This window comes from Onychostoma macrolepis, chromosome 07 (assembly GCF_012432095.1).
Source record: "Onychostoma macrolepis isolate SWU-2019 chromosome 07, ASM1243209v1, whole genome shotgun sequence".
NCBI classification, from domain to species: domain Eukaryota; kingdom Metazoa; phylum Chordata; class Actinopteri; order Cypriniformes; family Cyprinidae; genus Onychostoma; species Onychostoma macrolepis.
In genome coordinates this window covers 14,097,792-14,123,065 of record NC_081161.1, presented here as the reverse complement: position 1 = coordinate 14,123,065, position 25,274 = coordinate 14,097,792, and the positions used below count along the sequence as shown (strand labels likewise).

Here is a 25,274-nt window from a genome sequence, read left to right as displayed (position 1 = left end):
CATTTAATCCCCACTCTTTGAATGCGCTGCGGAGAGATTCTGCTAAATTATCCGCCATATGACTTAATGGTGTGAACGCAGTCTGCAAGCACCTGCTTTTCAGATCCCAATTTTTGTTGATGAAATGTACAGTCAGACTCATAAACAGAGTCATATGAACGCTGGACCACATATCAGTCGTGGTGGAAAAAAAATCAAGGTTGTGTAGTTCCGTGATGATTTTCTCCTTGGTTTCATTGAATAGTTGAGGATTGACAGTGTTTGAAAAGTGTTTTTTGCTCGGAAGTTCGTGCTGTTTATCAAACGACTGAAGCATTTCTCAGAAAGCAGGTTTCTATACAGTGCAGAGTGGCGCGTTCTCAACTACCAAAATGTTGCCACATTTCTCATTAATGTCTTACATTTATCACTTTCTCTTTTGTATTTGGTCATTTTTGAGAAGGCCTCTGCGATACCTAGCTGACTAGCTGGGCGTTTGCGTTCAGAAGACATGAGTTGAGTATATGCGGCTGGGTGACATGACCGGAGATGGCTCTGGAGATTTGAAGTGTTTGCCCGTTTAACACTTATTTTTTAGTTATTTACTTACGTTCTTAACAGAGTAGCGCCACCCACGGTTTTTACACGAAATGTCATACATTACGTATGTATGCATGTTATAATGATATATCAAGGTATATTAACCATTTTTAAAAAAAACATTGATCTTTTGTAATATAATAGTTGTTTGTATAATTGTATTATGCAAGTTATTTCCTGTTTATGATATTAAAAAATAATGTTTGAAACTTATGGGCATTTTATATGAAATATACTTTAATCACAAGATTTAAAATAAACGTTTACTCCAAAGTCAAGAACATGTGCATCATGCATTTTTCTATATGAAAACAAAAATATTTAAATAAAAATCTTTAAAAAAACACACCATAATTTTAAAAGAAACAATCAAAATGTACAGAATAGTTAAGTTCAAATTTATCAATTGAACAATTCACCATGCCCATTTTGCCATAACAATATTGCATGAATTTACAAAAATGAACAATTCACTCTTGGGCACAATTCACATTTTATCATGACAATCTTGTATAATTTAAAATTAAAATGTATCAAATGAACAGTTCACTCTTAGGTCCATTTTGTCGTGACAATCCTGCAAAAATAACTCCCCTGAACACAAAAGAAAAATGTGAAGGGCACTCTGGAAGCTTCTGATTGTTTCAGGAGATTGTTGAGGGCCTTTTCCTTGTCCTCTTCATCCATTATAAGGAAAAGCGGCTCTTCTACTGCCCCCTGAGCAGATGTCTGTTGTAATGGAGCCATTTCACAACTTCTGTCATGTGTCTGATTACTGGGAGCTCCTTAATTACAGAATATTAAAGGAAAATGTAACTTTAATATTTCTTATAAATGTGTTAATATGCATCATATGTTATTATATGTATTATGCATTCATATTAGGGGTGGAACGGTACGTGTATTGAACCGTACGGTTCACGGGGCAAATTCCAAATGGAAGTGATCATCCCTATCTCCTTGTGTGAGTGGGGACTTTGGAGTGAACAGGGCACTTGCATGCCATTATTTAGTCGTTTGGAATGCACTTGGAAAAGGGAGAGACATAATTTCCTCGTTATCTTTAGCTGGGATGTTCCCATGACAACACAGCACGGTGTGTGTCAGCAGATTCACTGACGGACACTGGCATAAAAAATAAAAAAAACTTTATATTTTACAAAGTTGTATACATATTAGTTTTATATATTATATAGCAAAAAACTTTAAAAACGTTTTAAAATATAAAATGTATGTTCATTTGCAACAGTTATGCTAACAACAATAAAAAGACATTTACAGTCATGGCCAAAAATATCGGCACCCTTGGTAAATCTGATCAAAGTCGGCTGTGAAAATTAATCTGCATTGTTAATCCTTTTGATCTTTTATTAAAAAAAATCACAAAAATCTAACCTTTCGTTGGATAATAAGAATTTAAAATGGGGGGAAATATCAATAAGAAAATGTTTTTCTCTAATACACATTGGCCACAATTAACGGCACCCTTTTATTCAATACTTTTTGAAACCTCCATTTTCCAGTTTAACAGCTCAATATTTTCTCCTATAATGCCTGATGAGGCGAGAGAACACCTGACAAGAGATCAGAGACCATTCCTTCATCCAGAATCACTCCAGACCCTTTAGATTCCCAGCTCCATGTTGGTGCTGCTTCTCTTCAGTTCACCCCACTCATTTTCTATAGGGTTCAGGTCAGAGCACTGGAATGGCCATAGCAGAAGCTTGGTTTTGTGCTCAGTGACCCATTTTTGTGTTGTTTTTGAGGTTTGTGTTTGGATTATTGTACGGTTGGAAGATCCAAACATGGCCCATTATAAGATTTCTAACAGAGTCAGTCACTTGTTGATTTTTTTTTTATCTGTTGGTATTTGATAGAATCCATGATGCCATGTGTCTAGATGACAAGATGCCCAGGACCTCCAGCAGAAATATAGGCCCAAAAATACAGCAGTATATTTCATTGTACACATGGGGTACTTTTTATCCCTGTGTTCACCAAACCCATCTTAAGTGTTTGCTGCTAAAAAGCTCATTTTTTAGTTTCATCTGAACATAGAAGCCAGTCCCATTTGAAGTTCCAGTCGTGTCTGATAACTGAATATGCTGGAGTTTGTTTTTGGATGAACTAGGAGAGTTTTTCTTGAAACCCTCCCAAACAACATGTGGTGATGTAGGTGCTGTTTGACAATTTTTTTAATTTATTTTTTTATTAAGGTTTTCAGACCCCGAGACTCAACTGTTTTCTGCATTTCTCCAGCTGTGGTCCTTGGAGAGTCTTTAGCCACTCAAACTCTCCTTCTCACCGTGCATTAGGACACACATCCTCTTCCAGGCAGTTTCGTAACATTTTATGTTGATTGGAAATTCTTAATTATTGCCCTGATGGTGGAAATGGGAATTTTCACTGCTCTAGCTCTTTTCTTAAAGCCTCTTCACTAATTTGTGAAGCTCAATTATCTTTTGCTGCACATCGGAAATATATTCTTTGGTTTTTCCCATTGTGATGGATGATTAAGGGAATTTGGGCTTTGTTTTCCCTCCTATTTTACTGACATTACTGACACTCTATCCTCCAATGATACTGTTAAGTGCTTTGACACAATCTGTATTGTTAAAAGCGCTATATAAATAAAGGTGACTTGACTATTTATATTTCTGTGAAACAGGAAGCCATGGCTGGATAATTTCATGTTCATGATCACCCTGGAGTGCTCAAAACTGTGAATATGAATGGGAATATACTTCAGAGATATTTTACTCATAAGAATTTCTAGGGGTGCCGTTAATTGTGGCCAATGTGTATTAGAGAAAAACATATATTTCATAATTATATTTCCCCCCATTTTAAATTCTTATCCAATGAAAGGTTAGATTTTTGTGAATTTTTAAAATAAAAGATCAAAAGGATCTTGCAGATGCAAGATTGATGCAGATTAATTTTCATAGCCTTCTTTGATCAAGGGTGCCGATATTTTTGGCTACGACTGTATGACATTAAAACAGCGACATCTGCTGACGGACACCGTGCTGCGTTGTCACGGGAACATCCCAGTTGAAGATGATGAGGAAATTAAGTCTCTCCTTTGCCAAGTGCATTCCAAACGACTAAATAATGGGACGCACGTGCCCTGTTCACTCCAGAGTCCCCACTCCAAGGGGATAGGGATGATCACTTCGGAATTTGCCCCGTGAACCGTACGGCCATCTTTATGTAGAGCAACAATTAATTTTTTCAGATCCTTAGAGAGTTCTTTGCCATGAGGTGCCATGTTGAACTTCCAGTGACCAGTATGAGATAGTGAGAGCGATAACACCAAGTTTAACACACCTGCTCCCCATTCACACCTGAGACCTTGTAACACTAATGAGTCACATGACACTGGGGAGAGAAAATGGCTAATTGGGCCCAATTTGGACATTTTCACTTAGGGGTGTACTCACTTTTGTGGCCAACGGTTTAGACATTAATGGCTGTGTGTTGAGTTATTTTGAGGGGACAGCAAATTTACACTGTTATACAAGCTGTACACTCACTACTTTACATTGTAGCAAAGTGTCATTTCTTCAGTGTTGTCACATGAAAAGATATAATAAAATATTTACAAAAATGTGAGGGGTGTACTCACTTCTGTGAGATACTGTATATGTGTGTTTATATTTAAGACTACCTCACTGTTGCTATGTGTAGCCTGTTCTCCACTTGGAAAGGCCTCTTGTAGTCCTGTAATATACATATCTTGGTTAATTTAAAATTGGTCAGAAGGGGGTGCAAATGTAATGGTGGGCTCGAGGAAATGTCCAGTATCTACCTTTCAGAGAAAACCCTAAAGTTCTCTAGAAGAATAAGAGTCCACCATCTCCATATGTTTGGAATGTCACACTGGAAGACAAAAACAGAGAGAAATCTTGAAATATCAACTGCTACAACATCACAAAGGTCAATTACATTAACTGATAATTACTTCGAAGGGTGCTCCCAAGTAGGGTTGGGTACCGAGCTCGGTACTTTTAAGGGTACCGACCGAATTGCGTCGGTACTACCGAGTATCGATTCACATTAAATCATTCGGTACCTAATTTCGGTACCTGAGAACGCATTTGGGCACTTACGAGAGAGACAGCGAGAGAGAGAGGGAGAGACCCTGTGACTTGTCACCCCTGCAACTCTTTAAAACACAACACACAGGGCAAACCGAAATGTTCTGAAGTGTGCTTACATTTCTAGGGTCATATGGTTTCCCCGAAAACGCGGACAGGATGGCGGAGTCCATTCATAAAAATGGAATTTACTCTATAGTGCGGAATGCTGCAGAATTCGTCAAGTTTTGGATGAATAAAAGAATGTCTGTCACTTAATTTGAATCGCGATATGAACTAGCGTATGTGAATATTAAAACGCAAAGACTGTTTAAATATGAATCCTGCATGTTCCGTTAGCTTCGGTATGTATGAATGGCGGAGATGCGGTTGTGTTTACTACACAAATACTGAAGCACACGTGAACTCTGCATCTCACTACATGAACACATGAACTTACAGGCTGTAAGTCACTTCATGAGAATTTTACCGTTTCATTTGAGAAAACTAGCATCATATCAAACTGTATACACTCAGAAACTTCATGGCAACCTGTCAAAATAAAAGTGCGGTTTAACGTAACAAAAATAGCCTATATTACTCTTGTATTACTTTTGTACAGTATAATGTACGTCTTTATATATTCCATTTACTGACAAATTTAAATAAAACAATTAAATGATAAAAGGAATTATTACAACCACATTAATGACTTAATTGTAGAAAAAAATACAATTATTATTAAAACATTTTTAAAGGAATATTCACACAATTTTTCTACCATGTATTAACAGTAAACCTCAATTTGTTTGCCAAAAAATAAAAGGGTTTCATTTTCATTGGATTAAAAATAAATAAATGTTTCATGCCTTCATTTGATTATCAGAAAAAATAAACCAAAATAAAAAAAATAATGTAGGGCCCTATTGTTCAAAATTTTGAAATTGAGAGTTTTGGACTTATTTTTTCACTGAAATACATGTTTTTGTTATTACACAGAGAGTAAAGTACCGAAAAAAGGTACCGTTGGGTACCGGTACCGAATTTCAGATACCGATACCAGTACCGTACCGGTTCAAATGTGAACGGTACCCAACCCTACTCCCAAGACAAGATGTAGAGCATACTGGAAAACAACAAAAAATAAGAATATTCTCCTTATTTAACAACTAAATAATCACACTAATAATTGGTTGCAACAAATTGATGCAGTGCTAGTCTACATCCTAGTCCACATCGGTGAAGGGCCGGTTCTAGACATTAGGAGGCCCTAGGCAAAAATCATGTTGGAGGCCCCCACCACCCCTAATAAAAAGCACTTGAAACACATGTGATTCCTAACCTTTTTATTTATACAACATTTAACTTTAAATTTTGTGTATTTATACTTGAACAGTAAAAATTTTTTGGAAAATTTACTATTTTAAATGTTTTTTAAAGAAAGTCTGGATTTAGCCTATTTGATCAAAAATACAGAAAAAAAAACCCCAATAATATTGTGAAATATTATTACAATTTAAAATAATGATTTTCTATTTTACTATACTTTAAAACATGTTTTTGTGATGCAAAATGATGATGCAAAATGATTTTTCATCAGCCATTACTCCAGTCTTCAGTGTCACATAAACCTACGTAAATCATTCTAATATGCTGATTATCAATATTAATAATTATCAATGTTAGAAACAGTGCTTAATGTTTATTTTACAACCTGTGATACTTTTTTCAGGATTTTTTGATTGTTAAAAATAAAAATATAAATCTTTTATAACAATATAAGCCTTTACCATCACTTTTTATCTATTTAACACATCCATAGGCTCGGATGAAGGAACCAAAAAAATACTTCGGTGTTCATTTGTACATCCAAACACTGAGCAACTGCCATGCTTCGCTCGTTTGCAAGCCATGATGTCTCTCGAGGAAAAAAAATATTGCGCTCGCCTCGCACGGTAGTAGCTCATTTTCTCATGGGCGGGCAAAGCAGAGAAAGGGGAGGTAACCTTTCCCTGTATGACGACATAAAGGGAAGATTCCAGATTGGGCCATCTGAGCTTTCATTTTCTCAAAGGCGAAGCAGGATACCCAGGGCTCTGTTTACATCTATCGCCATTTCTAGCCACTGGGGGACCATAGGCAGGCTAGGGGGACTCATATTAATGTTAAAAAACCTCATAAAGTGAAATTTTCATGCCATGAGACCTTTAATATCAATAATATGATATTATGTATTGCATTGTTACCCTAAATATGACATTCCCAGCGCGATGTCATTCATTGTACGTGCAAATTCAAAGCGGCGCTCGCACTCCTTTAAACTCATTATAAAGCGGTCAATGATCTTTCCAGAAATTACGCTGACCGACAGAACAAGTTTATATTTAAAATATATTGCAATCACTCCAAAATAGATGACAACAACTCACACACCTGCATTAGGAGCTATACTTTGCATGCCGGCCCTGCATCGGTGTATAGTAAAGCCTAGAATAAATAAGTACACTGTTAAACTATTATGCAATATATATTGTGAGAACATACAGTGGGTACGGAAAGTATTCAGACCCCCTTAAATTTTTCACTCTGTTATATTGCAGCCATTTGCTAAAATCATTTAAGTTCTTTTTTTTTCCTCATTAATGTACACACAACACCCCATATTGACAGAAAAACTGAATTGTTGACATTTTCGCAGATTTATTAAAAAAGAAAAACTGAAATATCACATGGTCCTAAGTATTCAGACCCTTTGCTCAGTATTTAGTAGAAGCACCCTTTTGATCTAATACAGCCATGAGTCTTTTTGGGAAAGATGCAACAAGTTTTTCACACCTGGATTTGGGGATCCTCTGCCATTCCTCCTTGCAGATCCCCTCCAGTTCTGTCAGGTCGGATGGTAAACGTTGGTGGACAGCCATTTTTAGGTCTCTCCAGAGTTGCTCAATTGGGTTTAAGTCAGGGCTCTGGCTGGGCCATTCAGGAACAGTCACGGAGTTGTTGTGAAGCCACTCCTTCGTTATTTTAGCTGTGTGCTTAGGGTCATTGTCTTGTTGGAAGGTAAACCTTCGGCTCAGTCTGAGGTCCTGAGCACTCTGGAGAAGGTTTTCGTCCAGGATATCCCTGTACTTGGCCGCATTCATCTTTCCCTCGATTGCAACCAGTCGTCCTGTCCCTGCAGCTGAAAAACACCCCCACAGCATGATGCTGCCACCACCATGCTTCACTGTTGAGACTGTATTGGACAGGTGATGAGCAGTGCCTGGTTTTCTCCACACATACCGCTTAGAATTAAGGCCAAAAAGTTCTATCTTGGTCTCATCAGACCAGAGAATCTTATTTCTCACCATCTTGGAGTCCTTCAGGTGTTTTTTAGGAGAGGCTCACTGAGGAGAGGCTTCCGTCGGGCCACTCTGCCATAAAGCCCCGACTGGTGGAGGGCTGCAGTGATTGTTGACTTTCTACAACTTTCTCCCATCTCCCGACTGCATCTCTGGAGCTCAGCCACAGTGATCTTTGGGTTCTTCTTTATGTCTCTCACCAAGGCTCTTCTCCCCCGATAGCTCAGTTTGGCTGGACGGCCAGCTCTAGGAAGGGTTCTGGTCGTCCCAAACGTCTTCCATTTAAGGATTATGGAGGCCACTGTGCTTTTAGGAACCTTAAGTGCAGCAGAAATTTTTTTGTAACCTTGGCCAGATCTGTGCCTTGCCACAATTCTGTCTCTGAGCTCTTCAGGCAGTTCCTTTGACCTCATGATTCTCATTTGCTCTGACATGCACTGTGAGCTGTAAGGTCTTATATAGACAGGTGTGTGGCTTTCCTAATCAAGTCCAATCAGTATAATCAAACACAGCTGGACTCAAATGAAGGTGTAGAACCATCTCAAGGATGATCAGAAGAAATGGACAGCACCTGAGTTAAATATATGAGTGTCACAGCAAAGGGTCTGAATACTTGGGACCATGTGATATTTCAGTTTTTCTTTTTTAATAAATCTGCAAAAATGTCAACAATTCTGTGTTTTTCTGTCAATATGGGGTGCTGTGTGTACATCGAGGGAAAAAATTGACCTTAAATGATTTTAGCAAATGGCTGCAATATAAAAATGAGTGAAAAATTTAAGGGGGTCTGAATACTTTCCGTACCCACTGTATATTAAACAAACAACTAAAGATATTCATACTTCCACAGACAACTGCCTTTCTGAAGTGGCTTTGAAGATGACTTTTTAATTTGGCCAGTTGGCTGGCTTAAACATGCTGGCCAAGCAAAAAGGGCAGTGGTTTGCTGCAACACCTGCTGCACTGCTGCAGCTCAATGTGTCACTTCTAAAACAAACTATTTATATTTATGAATACCCACATGAAATACTATAGTAATTCATAGTAAATACTATAGTGTTTCTGAACCATACCATAGTAAAGTGTATTATAGTGTATATATTACAGTATTTACAACACTTTAATGAATGCTACAGCATACTGTAGTATTAACTATAGTGAACTGATAAACTGTAATAAATACTGTAGTATACTTTAGTTTTTACTACAGTAAACTGTAGTGTATTGTAGTATAATATGCCCTATAGTTGTAGAAAACGTATTACAGTATTGGGTAAAGTAATTTGTTTATATTACTATAGTTGTTATATTACAACAGTAACTATAGAATTACCACAACAAATTAATTCAAGTACTTTAATATAGTATGGTTCAAAAACACTATAGTATTTATAAAGTAATTTGTTTATATTACTATAGTTGTTATATTACAACAGTAACTATAGAATTACCACAACAAATTAATTCAAGTACTTTAATATAGTATGGTTCAAAAACACTATAGTATTTACTATAAATTACTATAGTGCAAAGCCCATTTACAACAGGCGTTCAGAAAATTATTCGAACAAATTCAAGCTTCAGTAAGATAATAAAGCCCATCGCAAATTAAGTCTGCAGCTGGATATTATTGGATAAAGCAGCGTATATAAGCGCGGTGCTGCTTTTTGTACAGCCGTTACCGGAGAAGCCGCTAAATTTGCTCCTAAAGCTCCACCTCATGGCAGAGAGTGAATTTACATTTCCACTGTATCTTATGTTGAGATCAATGCGGATATGGACCCATGTTTTTTATGCAGCAAACATAGAGTTGTAAATGTGAAAGAAGTTAATGTGCCTTCTAAAAATCTAAACAATTAAGACAGTAATATTTGTTTTAAATTAATATAATGTTTGACTTGTCCCTTCTTAAAAAATGGTTTAAAAGCTGAAATGTCATTTTATAAGATTTTTTTTGTGTGTGCGTGTGTAAACTTGTATGTAAACTGTAAGTCATGTCATTTTATGGCTTAAAATGTTACCATAGACATTGTCCAACCCCACTCATACAGTGTTCATTTTACTTGTGCAGCTCTTAAAAAAGGTTCATAAATTTCCTTAAATTGATTTTTTTTTAATTCTGCAGATACCCTGTAAATAGTGAAATAAAATTATTTAATTGATATTTGTGTATTGAAAATGTTTTTGATTGACATTTTAGACTTATCTGACTTTCTATATTTAAAAAAATGGTCTTTTTCACTTTAAACCCAGATAAGTTGAATTTACTTTAAAAACTTGAAGAAACTGGTTGCCCTTAAAAAATTTAAGTAATGCAAAGTAATATACAAGTATATTTAACTTATTCATTTTTGTAATGTCAATCACAAAGTTCAGTTCATTTAACTTAAAATGTTTTGTAATATCAATTAATTTGCAGTTATTACACCTAGTATATTTAAGTTTAATGTACTAATTTCCAAGTTAAATCTATATCAGTTGTTTTAGTTTTCCAATTTGTTAAACTAGAAAAAAGCGCACAAATAAAGGAACATTCATGCAATTTTCTGTTTTATTTTAATTCAATTGAAAACAAAACATGAATTTTTCATATCCTGAAAATGTTTCCACATAAAACATGAAAAAACTAGATTGACATGATGGAATGTGCGTACGCTATTTTCTGTCATCAGTAACACTGTTTCCGTTCAAATCAAAGCGTAAATAAACGTACAATACGCATCCATGTGTTACTGATGACAGAATAGCGTACACACTTTGCATCCATCGGATGCTCTCCAAAATGGCGCTACACTGACACAGAAAGACAGAGAGGAGACAAATTGTTGAATAAATGTTATTTTCTTTGCGTACAAAAAGTATTCTCGTCGCTTCATAAAATTCAGATTGCACCACTGATGGCAGATGGACTATTTTGACGATGTTTTTATACTTTTCTGTGCCTTGACCGTGTAATTTACTTGGCAGTCAATGGGTCACAAGCCTCCCGGTTTTCATCCAAAATATCTTAAATTGTGTTCCGAGGACGAACAAAGCTTTCACGGGTTTGGAATGGCATGGGGGCAAGTAATTAATGACACAATTTTCATTTTGGGGTGGAGTAACCCTTTAACTTTATTGTTAAGCACATAAACAGTCCATCTCAGAATCACAATAAATGGCATGGTTTTTTTTTTTCCCACTCTGAGTTCACAATATTGGCAGTACTGAAGTTTAGGTGCTAACTCACCTTTTCCAAGGTTGAGCATTACCTGCTGAATAAATATAAAGTGCTTTTCATACACTTAGGGTAGTCCAGGTGCAGGGCATAAATCAGTCAGGAAAAAACAAAAAAGGACATAGAAGGCCTGAGATTGGGCAGTGCATCCATTGCCAAACTTTCTTCCAAGATGATTCCCACCCATGGGTTTAGCTGTGAATTTTCTTGATCAATGCTAAGGATTTTTGGTGGAGTCTGTTTTGTCAGCTTCATCCTAACGGAGTAAGAAACAGATAAAAATTATCAAGTTAGTTATATGATGCTGTTGTCAAATACTCCAAGTCATATGCTGTGTTCACACCATGTCATAGTTACAGTAATTCTGAGGACAACATTGTGACGTTCTACTCTGAGCTGTTCGTGTCCTTGGACCTGGAATTATGTGTTTCTATGGCAACAATATCAACGCCTAAATTAATCTGCAGCAGTCAGGTACAGTGGTCATGTGGTAAACGTAGGAGCTCTCAGAAAATTCCCAGTTTACAGATGGTAATTATGAGTTCTACGAGGACATAAATGCTTTATCCAAGTTGGAATCTTGTAGTTACAATAATTTAAAATATGGGATGAATGCACTTACACGTACCTGGTTTACTGTAAAAAGAGCTGGCCTCTGAAGTACCATCTGGGTGATGTCAGGCTTGTTGTTGACAACTTTTCTGTGAAGAGCAAACATTAAAGTTACAGTCTTTATAAGGGTATCTGACTTTAGAGTTTACATGTAATTGTGCAGTGTGCCAGTCAATAAAGTGATCCTCCTCAGAACAGGTCTCAGTTAACCCACATGACATACAGCTGCTCTGGAGTTTTGGTGTGAAGGTGGCATAAGTGTACTTTTTTTTTTTATTTTCTTTTTTGTGCATAAAGTGATTTAAATGTATGTACATGCCTGATGTGAACAAGGAAATTGTTCCGTTCTTGTATATCTTCCATGTTTGAACAGAGACGTGGTTTCACGGACAGGGCTTAATTTAGCGAAGTCAGGACTAGGCCTAAGTTAAATTAGGATATTTAAATAGCTTTTATAAAAATGCCAAGACAATGGCACTGACATTTTAAGATGTGTTAGTACAAGGTATTTTCAGTGAAGACAGCTTGAACGTGCATTTTAGTCTGGGACTAGCCTTAAGCCTTAAGGTTCCCGCGGGTCCTTAAAAAGTCTTAAATTTATTTGATCAAATTTAAGGTCATAAAAAGTCTTAAATTGTACAAGAATGTCTTAATTATGATTTCAAGAGGTCTTAAATTTGGGTAAAGACCAGAATCGTGATACAGCTTGATGTGATGGTTAAACTTCAAAAGGCTATAAATAAATATGAGCACTGCACGTTTCAAAGTCCAGTGCTGCCCTGCTTTGTGTTCTGCCGTTACCGGGGAAACAGTTCAAAAGCGCCTCCTGCTGGCAGAGAATGAATGTGCATGTTCAATAAGGCTGTTGTGAGTAGGGTATTCCTGCAATATTGGAGGCTGTAGTTTCAGAACTGGATTTCTAGGACCCTATAGTTAAAAAAAAAAAAAAAAAATATATATATATATATATATTATTAATTTTTTGTATGTATGTATTATACAGTTCTAAGGTATTCCGACCAGTTCTATAAAACCTTTACTATTAATCCAGAACGTGGCAGCAAGATTAATCTTTAATGAGCCAAAAAGAATGTAAGAGAGAATGAAGAACTATTCTAATTCTATTTTTTAAACAAACTTGTCCCTTTTAGACTTGCATTCTAAAAAATAAATAAATAAATAAAAAAACTAACACTAGCTTTTCTAATCTTTTTGTATTCTGTTTTCTTTTTATTTACTGTACAATTAACAAAAGCAAAAAAGGCCTCTAACACTAGCTTGCTCTCTTCTTTTTCTATTGTTTTCTTTTTATTTATTATATAGTTTTAAAAAAATCTCTTAGGCTAAATGAGACATGTTATAGCACTTGCATATTGTTGCTCTTTTGTTGATTTTGATTGCGTCCATTGTCCTCATTTATAAGTTTCTTTGGATAAAAGTGTCTGCTAAATGACTAAATATTAGTGGCTCATACTATTTTATAGCACTATACAATTCTGTATATTATTATTTTTAAGGAATTATGTAGTTATTTAATTGTATATACTTAATTATTGTCCTAACCAACTCCTAATCCTAAACATACCTGTTGGTAAGCCTCTTGAAATATTTAACCTAATTTATTTCAATATATTCAGTATATTCTGCTTTCAAATTCAGTTTTCTTGGAAAGAAGACTTGTCTGTGCGAGACTTTGCGAGAAGTTAATTAGCCACAGCGCTTCACGTCTGATGTGCTGTTTGTTTGCATCTGTTTGTTTGATATTTGAATCAGGTCTCCTCTGTTGGAATAGATGGTGCTGTCCCAAAAAATAGGGTCCTATGCAGTCCTAGAACTGCAGCCTCCGGTATTACAGGAACATTGCATTGTTTTTGTTCAGACCAATGCAAAAATCGACCCATGTTTTTACCCTGCAAACACACAGAGCTGTAAATGTGAACTGGTGGATCGATAAGGAGATAATTCATTATAAAAATCTAATCAGTAAAATGTGTTTGTATGTTATTTAATATAATAATTTATTGATAATTGTTTAAATTAATATAATAATTAATACTTTTGACTCATCTGTTTTCTTAAAAAAATGGTTTAAAGGCTGAAATGTGAAGTGTATAATTTTAAACAACTTTTTGTTTTTGTGAAAACTTCTATCTGAACTGTAAATCATGCTTTTTACAGTTTACCATAGACATTGCCCTACCCTGCTCATATGGCATTAATTGTATTTGTGCAGGTCTTAAAAAAGTTAGTTAAATTTGAGCTTAAAAATCCTGCAGCAACCCTGCGTCTGTGAAACTGGGAGGATAATGTTTAAATAGGTGTGCTCTCTTATCACAGTTATGAGGGCCATACTTACACTTCCAAAGCATCTCTTCCATTTTTTCTTCCTTCCAAAACAAGATAGTCGTTCAGAGGGCTCTGAACCTAGATAGAACAGAAGTAGATAGATTCATTCATTTTTGTATTTAAACTGTTAATTGACTTAAACTTACTCTTTCAAACAATAGCCATGTTTAAATTAAATGTGGTAAATTATTGCACTCACCATTTTATCATCACCATAGTCTCCTCCGCTGGAAGCGCGGCTGCTGTATGAGTAAAACTAAATTTACACTCCTCATAAACAACATGGAGTGAAAAAGAAATCACAGAACGGAAGAGGCGAAAAAATTAGTGATGTGACGTTCGACACAGAGGCTTCGACGCCTGTATCAAAAAAACAAAGCATCTTGCAGTGAAGCAATGTGATCTGTGACGTCCAAAGCTTCGTTTTCACACACAACCACGTGACTGCTTCTGTTTCAAATAACACTAACCACTTGCGCAGTTTGAAGTGTCACTCGCTTTGATAAGAATAGATCATAATACGAATAAATATTTGTACGTGTATTTTTGTGCATGTTCATTTTGTATTAATTCCCGCTTCCCAATCACTTCAGCTGACCATTCTGATAATCTTCTATTATTTTGATCATATATGCATATCATATATTCTTGCCTATTTTTTTCCACAAATTTATTCACACACTCATTGTAATGTAAAATGTAAAATACCTATTTATATAGAGTGAATACTTTATTTGCTTTATTTTCTTAGCACAAACTGATTTATTATCTGAAACAATCCAAAAATGGCTGGGTCGTCTGGGACGCAAAGGCAGCTTTTTCCACCTTTTGACCACAAGATGTCGTTAGTGTGCATCGTCTTGAAAAGCTTAGAGTAATGAACCTTTTTACGATACAGTTGCGGGGAAGCCTCGGTGATTTGCAAAGCTTCATTCATCACTAGAAAAAATGTCAGTCGAACCAAAGTCCCTCGCTGATCCGGGGTTCAAGCGCGGTTATGTCCGCTGCAGACGAGTGAGAATACTACCTAGCTAACGGATGAGAAATGTCCCGTCGTTTAGACGAACAGCAATCTTCGCCGATCGCAAACAGTCTTGCGAGGGAAAGGCACGATAAAAGCTAAATGGCGGGGAAAAACTTCCAGAGAACTATCCAACTTCTCATCCACAGCTCCTTGAAATCACACACCGTCACATACCTGATTCCCTGCACCAGTGTGGGGGAGGCATGGTCAGGAGATAAACTAAATAATGTAAGTTCATTGAACTTAAATTTATTCATAGGTTCAAATGAGTAGAATCTACTTAAATATTTAAGTTTGACTGCATTACTTGTAATATATAAATATTCTGTAATTAAATTGTTTAATTGGATACAAAATTCAGGCTTACGGTGTGGGCTAGTTAAATTAATTTTTGGGCTACCAAAAACTGAAGAGTACCTGCCCGAAGGGCTACCAGGGATTTTGAAATTTTGTGAGCCCTGAAACACGTTGCCTTAAAATTATTAAGTAAATAAACGTAATGCATAATTAAAAGAAATACATTAAGTGAACTTCAAAACTCTCAAATAACACTTTGAAAATGTGTTGTTCACTTTTTATTTTAAGTTGGACTAACATAAATTTATTAAATTGCAATTTTAAAGGTGTACACTCAATGGCCAAGTGATGGTTATGGTCCATGATATTGGTACAGATTCTGTGTAATAAACAATTCTTTGTGACTGTATATTTCAAGTTGGAAAAGATGTTTAGTTCTCACTTTAAGTGAACCATAGTTCCCAGGTCGTCTACAAGATGGATTAAAATGCTGATAAATTCAAGAAAAGATTAGACATAAACACATGACAGTATGATTGAAATGTCAAAATGTAAATAAATAAATAAATAAAATGCGTTTATTCTGTGGCACCTAAAAAAATAATTTCAAGCCTAAGTTTTTTTCTTATAGGAGCCAATGGCTCCTTACTCGATTTTTTTTTTGTCTGGAGCCCTGCTTACTGTTAAATTGTGGATTTTAGTACACATCTAAATACATAATGAATAATCCAATCATGTGATATTAGTTATTTTATAGTAGCCTAAGCACAAATAAAACCCTATAGGTTACTAAGTAATACATTTCTACTGTGTTTTTCATGAAAATCCAAATTAAGCTTAGTCATAGTATATAGGCTATAAAAATCCACTACAATTTTATGTAAAGCGATTGTAGCACTTTTCAGCAATGCAATTATAAAGCACTTCTGGTACTTTATTACAAAACTTTTTAAAAACTTAGTAAAAGTAAACCTAAGTGTTGGTGCTAATTAATGTATTTATATATTATAGGTGTACTTAAGTAGCACAGTTGGGAAAATGTACTCATAACTATTACATTACTAATATATTTTAAATAAAATTATTTAATTTAAAGTTACCATAACTATATAAAAGTGTAGTAACATTGAAATATTTTTGAATCATTCAAAGCACACTTAAGAAATACACTAATAAAAGTCATCTGTATATTTTTGTGGCAGTATACTTTATTTCAATGCACTAAAAAAAAAATATAGTAATAAAAATCATTTCGTTCAGTTAGCAGATAGTACAATTAAAAACTGAACGACAGTCGCATCACAGATCAGGTACACAGATCACGTGAGTAGAGTGAGTCGAGCTGACTGATAAGAAGGGTGAGGTGAGACAGACAAGGCAATAGCGGATGATTTAGTTTAGAAACGAAATGCAAAAGCACCTGTTTGGCAATATTTTGGGTTAGTTTTTTTGGTAACACTTTACAATAAGGTTCATTAGTTAAACATTAGTTAATGTATTAACTAACATGAACTAACCATGAGCAATACATTTGTTACTGTATTTACCAATCTTCGCTAACGTTAGTTAATAAAAATACAGATGTTCATTGTTAGTTCATGTTAGCTCACAGTGCATTAACTAATGTTAACAAGATTTTAATAATGTATTAGTAAATGTTGAAATTAACATTAACAAAGATTAATAAACGCTGTATAAGTGCAGTTTATTATTAGTTAATGTTAACTAATGTAGTTAACTAATGAACCTTATTGTAAAGTGTTACCGTTTTTTTAAACATTCGTTTCTTATTTAATTGGTTCTGCTTCTTCATTCTTCATCTAATTTAATGTCTGCTTATTTTTACTTAATGTAAACTTTCCAAGCTTTAATTCGTTTTGCTAATAAACGTTCTACGTTTCTTATTTATTTGGCTCCACAGTGTTTAGGCTACTTAGTTTTGTATACCTATTTAACTTTGTGCAAGTTATTTGTTATTTTATATTAGGCATAGCCTATAGCATTGTGTATTTTTTATTCGTTTTGTTAATAAAAGTTCTATGATTTATATATAGGCTAAGTAAGTTTGACGTTGTATTTTGTTGATGATGCCGAAATGCCGCTAATTCGAAAATAAAATGCGCAAGGCGCTTTTAAGCTATTTAAAAGCGAAGGAAAGCGAGGAAAAGAAGACAAACTCAAATTTTTAAGTGAAAGTACAATGCTCACGCCGCTTTTACAAGCTATTTAAAAGCAAAGGAAAGCAAGAAAAAGAGGGAAACCCCGATAATAATTTCCGTTATTATCGGTGTTGTCGCACGTCGATTAACCGGTGGGAAAATTTCCTCACCGTCACAACCCTAATAAACTGTCTGATGTGATTTAAAAGTTCTTATTTTGCATGCTGAGTGAGTGCAACAGTGCACTAAATATATAAAAGAATGAAAATACAAAATAACAGACACATTTGCAAAAACACAGATGCTGTGGAAAAACAGTAAAATAACAGTAAAAGATCTGAGTGCCTGTACATTGTTAGTTGCTACTTTAAACTTTTCTATTTTTTTTTTTTTTTTTTTTTTTTTAGAAGAATTTTTAAAATAATTGTATCATTTTTATTTGAACCTTAAATCTACACCTCTTCTTCTTTTTTTTCAGTATTAAGGATGTTATTGGTTAATTTAAAAAAAAATTTAGTGGGGATAAAGCTTTCTTTTATTTTACAGATAGATTAACTTTTATTTATTTATTTATTATGTTTTAGGCTCCATTCCAGAATTCATCTCAACCAGCATCACGGCATGCTTTCCTCCCTCACACTGGACAGAGATTCTTTCACCATGGAAAACCTCATTAACTTCTAAAAGTATGGTCTTGACAAGGTACCAGGCTACAGAAAACTCTTTTCTGAGGCTCACCTTAGAGAGCTGAAAGCCACTTCATTTGAATTTGTTTTTTTTAACATTGTAATAAATGTCCCATGCAGCAAATATTGCTGGTTTATAAACATTGTTGATAATAAATAATAAGGAATGGTCTTACACTTGATGAATCTAAGAAAAGATGTCATGGTTTTCTGATGGTTAAAAAAAAAAAACAGGTGCTACTTTATGTCAGAGGATTGACTTACAAAACACAAACTCAAGAGCCAAAGGTTGAACAAGCCGCATTTTCCCTGCAGGATCCTTGTAAAAAAAAAAAATTAAAAAATCCAAATTTGGTAAGAAATAGTGATTTGTATGTATATTTTAACTTCAAGTTTAAAGTGTTAATAATGCAAATAAGATACAAATAAGATTCTCCCACATTACATAAGTACTTTACCAAACAACAGTTAGTTTGTCTTTTAATGCCTTTTTCTTGGAGTTTGCCAACAGCAGCCATTATGGTCAATATATTACAACACCACCAGAATGCATCACAAACAGAAATAAAGACATGATTTATATGTGCTCTTTTTAATATTGGTTGGGTTGTCTTGTTAGAAAACAAATTTGTATTTATTTTTGTCTTAATAACAGTATTGGAACAAACAAAAACTTAACTTACTGTAGTCAAGTCAAGGGTAATGTGCATGACTGTCAATTCAGACCTGCATAGGATACAACTGATTTTAAAGGGGAGAAGTACCATTTTTTCAAAATTTCATCAAACCTCAAACTTAAAAGACAGGAGTTGGGGTACTTTCTCGTTTGTCCTTCAAACATGAACAGCAAGCATTAAGCAAAGCACTACAGGTCAAGACTGAGTATATTATAGGCAGAAGTATGTGTCTGTTTATTTCAACGAAAGATAAGGCTAATGGAACCTCCTTACACTTCAGAGCATACTCAAACAGCCAAAACTTGGGAAATTTTGATAAAATGGTAATGCTGGCATCCCCTGTGTTATCAGTCTCATCAGGGGAGAAGGCGTGTGGGGAGAGAGGGGGAGGAGCAAAAAGTGATCCAAAGTCTTACTGCATCATCCTTACACCAAGTTGTGTGATATTGTCACCCCCTGCCCAAGGGTCTTTTGCTTTAAGCTACTGAAAGATAAAAGGGAAGTTAAGCAGAGCACTTGGTCCTGTAGTGAAGACACAAAACTGCATCCTATTACTCATGTCATTGCCTTTGTATCTGTCCTTTACAGGAGATTCTGCACTTGAGTTTTTTTTTTTTTTTTTTTTTTTTCCTCCCTCTGCACTATAATTGCTCATAAATAAAATTAACCACATAACAGACCTCTTATAGCTATTTACCATTGTGATTTAAATTGGCAAACAAATAACATATGAGGGGTGTCTAGTTATCTTAAAATTAAAACAGACACACTCATGGACAGTTATGAGGTGCCCTCCCCTCCCCAAAAATAAATAAATAAATACAAATAAAACCTTTTCCCACCCCAGCCGTCCATCACTATGGTACTTCTGTCCACTGTTCATAATGTCCATTTCTGTTATTTATTTCTTATGTACCTTTTGTTTCTGAAAAATGTTATTTTGTTTGGAACATTTTGATTATTAAATTTATTTTCTAGTTTTGAACTCAAACATGGGTTAATAAAGAAAAAAGAAAGAGAGAGAGAGAGAGAGAAATAAAGAATGAGAACGGAAAAAAGGAGGGAGAATAGCATTGCTGAGGTCTAATTCTCTCATATCCAGGTCCAATGCATCTTGTCATCCCCTGAAAGGAAGAAAGAAGTACAGGCAAGAGTGAGTGAAGAAGGGGTGATAAAAGTAACATAAGCAAGGAAGTAGAAATTAAAAAAAAGATGAAGCTAAAAGGTAAGTCTATATCCACAACACACAAATAGTAGGAGGAAAGCTTGTAAAAATCTTCAATCAAAAATATGACTGTCCAAAACAAAGGTTCTATATAAATGTAGACAGGCGGTCTACAGTAATAACTGGGTTCTTAACAGAGTCTGAAATAATTGCTTGGATATCTGCCATTCATTTTGTAGCCCAAAGTCAAAGTGCACAATAAGCCACTACGCAATCACTTAATGACTCTCCCATTAACTCAGAGGAACATCAGATATGGGTAATATTAACACATCAAAATTGTTTATAGTGCTTCTTAAAAAGTTATTTTACAATACAGCATGTTTAGTTCTTACTGTTTAGCCGGTAGAGTAAAATACAAAATGAAATCCGAAAATTCTATTTACATCTTAGTCACTGCTTTTACATACCAGATACATCAAACACTGCAGCAGTCCTACATCTGTGTTACACAAAAGTACCAGTGTGCAAACAGCAAAGTATTCTATGTAAAGTGGGCTTCCATTGTAAAACCCTTTTATATACATTATAAAACATCCTGGATTGATTACTGATTGCATCTAGATAAATATATATTTAAAAAAAACAATAATATAATAATAATAATAATAATAATAATATTATTACAAGGTTTGTTTCATTGTGTAAAGCAAAAGTAAACATTTGAATAAGCGCTTTGCTGCAAGCACACTGGTGAGGCACAGTCGCTCCGGGCCTAGTTAGCAGGTGAGTATGTGCACACAGCAGTAAGAGCTCCATATACCTGCTGTGTTTTATTTAGCCATGGCTTTGATGGCTACTGCAGCCTCCTCATTCATAGCAGACAGGACAGTGATCTGCAAAGAAACATGAAGAGGTTACACTATTAACGTTTGCTCAGTGACATTTGAAAGGAGGCTGATTTAATGACACTTACCAGGATTTCCTCACCGGCATCAAACTTGCTTTCTATTTCTTTGCCCAGGTCTCCTTCTGGCATTTTTAGGTCTTCTCTGACCTCACCGCTGTCCTGGAGCAGAGACAGGTAGCCATCCTGTATGCCAATAAGCTAAAAAAGTGGAAAAACAGAAATGTGTGGAACACTGTATGATTTACTTACAGTACAACTGTGTCTAATATTCCCAGTTACATACCTGGTAGTCCATTCTTTTGATGTTAGGGACATCCATATTGTGGGTTGAGGGACAGATATCCTCATACTTTTTGCCAGAGAAGATGTCAATGCCCACCATGTGAACCTAAATAAAGGGAATAAAGGGGTTTTTCTTTACTGCTGCTATTCAAAATCAGATCACTTCATTTCATCCGCATCATCCCTCACATTGTGTGAATGAATGGCCTCCCTTTCACATGCCCATGCACCTAATTTATAAAACCTTGTATAGAGAGACTTCTGGAACTCCCTTATTTTGCAGAACTAACATTCATCCATACATAATCCATGTAATTCAACAGTTAACATCAATACTATGACTGCTAAATAAAATGTGTTTTGCTCTGATGTACTCATCTAACAGATTTATGCATCTACTAAAATCAGTGTTACTGAATTCAAAGTAAATGAAAATTATGTGCATTAGTCTAGCTACTTTGTCACAGACCATCACTCACCTTGGCGTGTCCATGTTTGCCAGTCTTAGATGTGGACATTTCCACAATCTTGCATGGTCGACCTTTTAGCACCACAAAACCATTTTTGCGCAGGGCAGAGCATTGCATGGGGTAGGTAGCAGAGGCACCAGCATCGCCTGTTGTGAAGTCCAGGTCAGCATCCGCCATGTTTTATCTAAGGATTGATGAGCCAAAAGTACAGTGGTTAACAATCTTGCCATTCTTTAAATAAACATAAACAGACCGGTATAAAATAAGCCATTCATCAAAATGTAACAACTTGTTCATTCCCTGAAACAAATTTCCTTTCTCATCCTTCAAGAAATTAAAATCACGTGTAATTTTAATCATTAAAACCCAGCGCTGTCATTCATTAATTGTAGTCTCATGCCTCCCTGGGTTTGTAGAAGCTATATAAGGCAACAAGAGCGTGGCACCTGTGAACTGAACTTCTGACATGCTTAGCTGTTGTAAATATGTAATTACCCCTAAATAATAATTGTCAACAATAACATAATCGTAATTAAACGGCTAGAGAACACAACATTTGAGTAGCTTTACATTATTCAGTGTACTGTGCGCAATTGTGGTCTGCAAGTATTCATGTGGGAAGGGCCCAAACGTCAAGTCAAGTGAGATATGATCATGCACATATCGATACTTGAAGTCATTTCAATCCACATTCAAAATGCTAAAACATCCGAATACCACTTCTGAAATGGATAACATCATATGAATAATCACTGCGCTTCGCAGGGTCTAGCGAGTTGCACATGTAGCTGAGATAATCCACACAACTCGCCGCTATCGCACAGTTCAATAATGACAAATTTTACAAGAAATAAGAACCATGTATGTTTGAACAATGAGAGTCTGGACCGCTTTCATAAGGAAACGCGTGTCCTCCAGCCGCAGTGAGCTGGCTGCTATCTGTGAGGCCTGCTGGATCCGCCACTGCGCACTGATCAGAATCCGAAGGCCCGCCGAGCAGCGCGCTAATCGCAGCCAAGCAGGTGCAAGTATGTCACCGTTAAACTGCACATGACAGCGCATGAACCAGACCCACAATCTAACTATAATGCAGAACGAACCCCTGTGCGGCTAATACGAGGTTTCCTATGATGTAAGGCTGAGCTAAGCAGCGTGGACTCATGCCGTCTTGAGTTATGATTAAGTTTTTTGATCTTGTCTTCGTGCCGCGTAGCAACTTTGACGCGCATTTAAATTGTGTTTAGTTTTTGCACACAACGCCCAAAGAAAATATGTTGTCGTCATTCTAATTACTCGCGGAAAAACGAATAAGTGCAAATGTCCTGCGGATACAATTAAATTTACAACAGATGCTGCATCTTAGTCTTACTGTTTGCTTTGTTTAAGGTGACAAAAAGCGTGAAATAGATAAAGGGCAACCTCGAGAGAGGAGGTTGTTGCTACGCGGGATGACGCCCGCTGTTTGAATGGTTTAAGGAGCTATTTACCTGGTTTACAGCCTTGTCCACGCTTTCGGGGCAACCCAACTAGTTAGTCCGACTGGATATCTCTTTTTCCTCTCTTCTCTTCTCGGATCTATCTGCCTCTCTTGCTATCAGCTGCGCAATGCCGCTTGTGTTTATTCACTTAATTCACTTGACTCTGCTGTCATTACAGACGTTTCGTGTTCTCCTCTTGCAGTTTAAGCAATACGTTCAGTTGGCTGACCCAAAGCGTGAATCCTAAACTCCCTTTTCCTTACTCTCTGTCCCTCGCTCTCTCACTCTGATCGGTACGAAGTCGACCACACATAGCATGAAATGAACCTCAGCCGTTTCCTTCTAACCGCGCATGCGCGTTCACCCTAGCTCTTTAATTTCTAGGACGGGTGGGAGCGCCTGTCTCGCAGTGTCTGTGAGTGTTATTAGCAGTGATGGGAATAACGGCGTTATAAATAAACTGCGTTATTTTTTTCTGTCACGAGTAATGAAACGAATTACTCTTTCCCCCGTTACAACGCCTTTACCTTTACTGACAATACAATGTGGCGTTACTATCATTTATTATAATATAATTATTTATTTTTCAGTTCATCTGAATGGATGCGCAGTGTAGCTGTATTTGACATACCATAAACCCTAGTGTGAAGGCGCACGGCTCGCCGTCGCTTTGTCTCACACGCGCAAAGAAAGATACAGAGCAAGAGAGTCTTTCATAACATGCAGAATTGACGTGCTACATGTAAATGATATTCTTTGATGTATTTTCCTGTCAAAATAACGGAGTTCTTTTGGAATTCTTCAGCTTTTAAGAACTGCCGGGTTCCCTGGTAGTGGGCGGAACTAATGCGCAAACGACAATCTCATTGGCTGGCGTTCACCTATTATCGTCCCTGTTTTGATTTCAGCAAATCAATTCGACTACACTCTAAAGAAAAATTATTCTAAACAGTACCAGAAAGGGGTTCTTCAGCTTGTAACAATAGCAGAACCATTTTTGGTGCTAAATAGAACCCTTTTTATAGGGTTCCATAAAGAACCATGCTTTGTAAATGCTATATAGGACCTCAATGGTCTTTTTAATGATAGCTTATTTTCATTAATATTAGTAAATTTAATATATTTATATCTTTTAATAGTATTAATATTATTTGTATATATGATTTATCAATATAGTTGTTTTTTTTACCCCTCTATCTGCCTGGTCTTATATTATCTTGTAGCCTCTATTAGGGTTTTTACATAATAAAACAACAACAATAGCATGTCAATTAGGTACTTTTATTTATTTATTTTTAATGACACGTGAAATTGTAACAAAAATGACAGTGCTCTTACTACAGTTATTAGCAGAATACATTAATAAATGACAATTGACATTGAACATAAATACTTAAAGTAAAACAAAATAGAAACGGAAAATAGTGTGATGAAGACCAAGTTCCAGTGAAATACTGTATTTTCATAATCCTCTATGATGCCTGAAAGTCCATCATTATGCATATTTTGGTGTGATTGAGTGGCAGTTTCTCTCTCCAGATGACGAGGCTGTAGGATGTGACAGCATCTGAAATGTACAATTGAGTTTACAGTTACAATGTGTCTCCTTCCATTTGTTTAAAACAATTGTTTATGAAGGTCAAAAGTAGTATGTTAAAAGGAAAAAGTGATATAAAGTCATGGGATAGCTGTGACTGGGTATGTTTATGCATAAACCCAAGTAATAATCCATCATCTCACATAAATTCTATCCTTGTTACTTACTTGGTGGTGAAGAGGAGATAAGTATCTTTAACTGAACAGGGCTGGTCACAATTACATATTCTGTTAAACTAAAAAGAGACAAAAAAGACATTAGTAGGAAACCAGTTACAATTTGAAAGTTAAATTATAGACATTTTAAGAAAGAAATGATTTACCTGTTGAATGTGTTGACAGTCTGTGTAGCTGAG

At 35.7% G+C, this 25,274-nt stretch overlaps 2 protein-coding genes across 8 annotated transcripts in view; one reads left to right on the top strand and one right to left on the bottom strand.

The window, feature by feature from the left end:
• The window catches only part of LOC131543331 (G protein pathway suppressor 2-like), a 66,539-nt gene extending 45,524 nt beyond the window's left edge, over positions 1–21,015 (top strand). Inside the window, exons 11-12 of one of the 4 annotated variants that reach the window (XM_058780567.1) lie at positions 18,239–18,356; positions 20,120–21,015. In XM_058780567.1, the coding sequence (XP_058636550.1) occupies positions 18,239–18,331 (93 nt within the window). In that variant the 3' untranslated portion in view covers positions 18,332–18,356; positions 20,120–21,015. Of the gene's footprint in view, positions 1–18,238; positions 19,128–20,119 lie in introns of those variants that run through there. The other 3 variants (XR_009271883.1, XM_058780568.1, XM_058780566.1) reach the window with 3 other exon arrangements.
• LOC131543335 (eukaryotic translation initiation factor 5A-1) lies at positions 795–23,683 on the bottom strand. 4 transcript variants are annotated; one of them, XR_009271886.1, is made up of 8 exons: positions 23,332–23,683; positions 21,854–22,028; positions 21,376–21,480; positions 21,159–21,290; positions 21,006–21,078; positions 4,391–4,461; positions 4,250–4,302; positions 795–1,364 (listed from the first exon to the last, which is right to left on the bottom strand). XR_009271886.1 is itself a non-coding variant. In XM_058780574.1 (6 exons), the coding sequence occupies exons 2-5, from the start codon at positions 22,019–22,021 to the stop codon at positions 21,016–21,018; spliced, it is 468 nt and encodes a 155-aa protein (XP_058636557.1). In that variant the 5' UTR covers positions 22,022–22,028; positions 23,332–23,683; the 3' UTR covers positions 18,914–19,501; positions 21,006–21,015. The 4 variants fall into 4 exon arrangements, 2 of the variants coding, with proteins under 2 accessions (XP_058636557.1, XP_058636556.1); XR_009271885.1 differs by lacking the exons at positions 795–1,364; positions 4,250–4,302; positions 4,391–4,461 and adding exons at positions 19,025–19,066; positions 19,434–20,141 and having other exon boundaries at positions 23,332–23,681; XM_058780574.1 differs by lacking the exons at positions 795–1,364; positions 4,250–4,302; positions 4,391–4,461 and adding an exon at positions 18,914–19,501.
• Between the last annotated feature and the right edge of the window lie 1,591 nt (positions 23,684–25,274).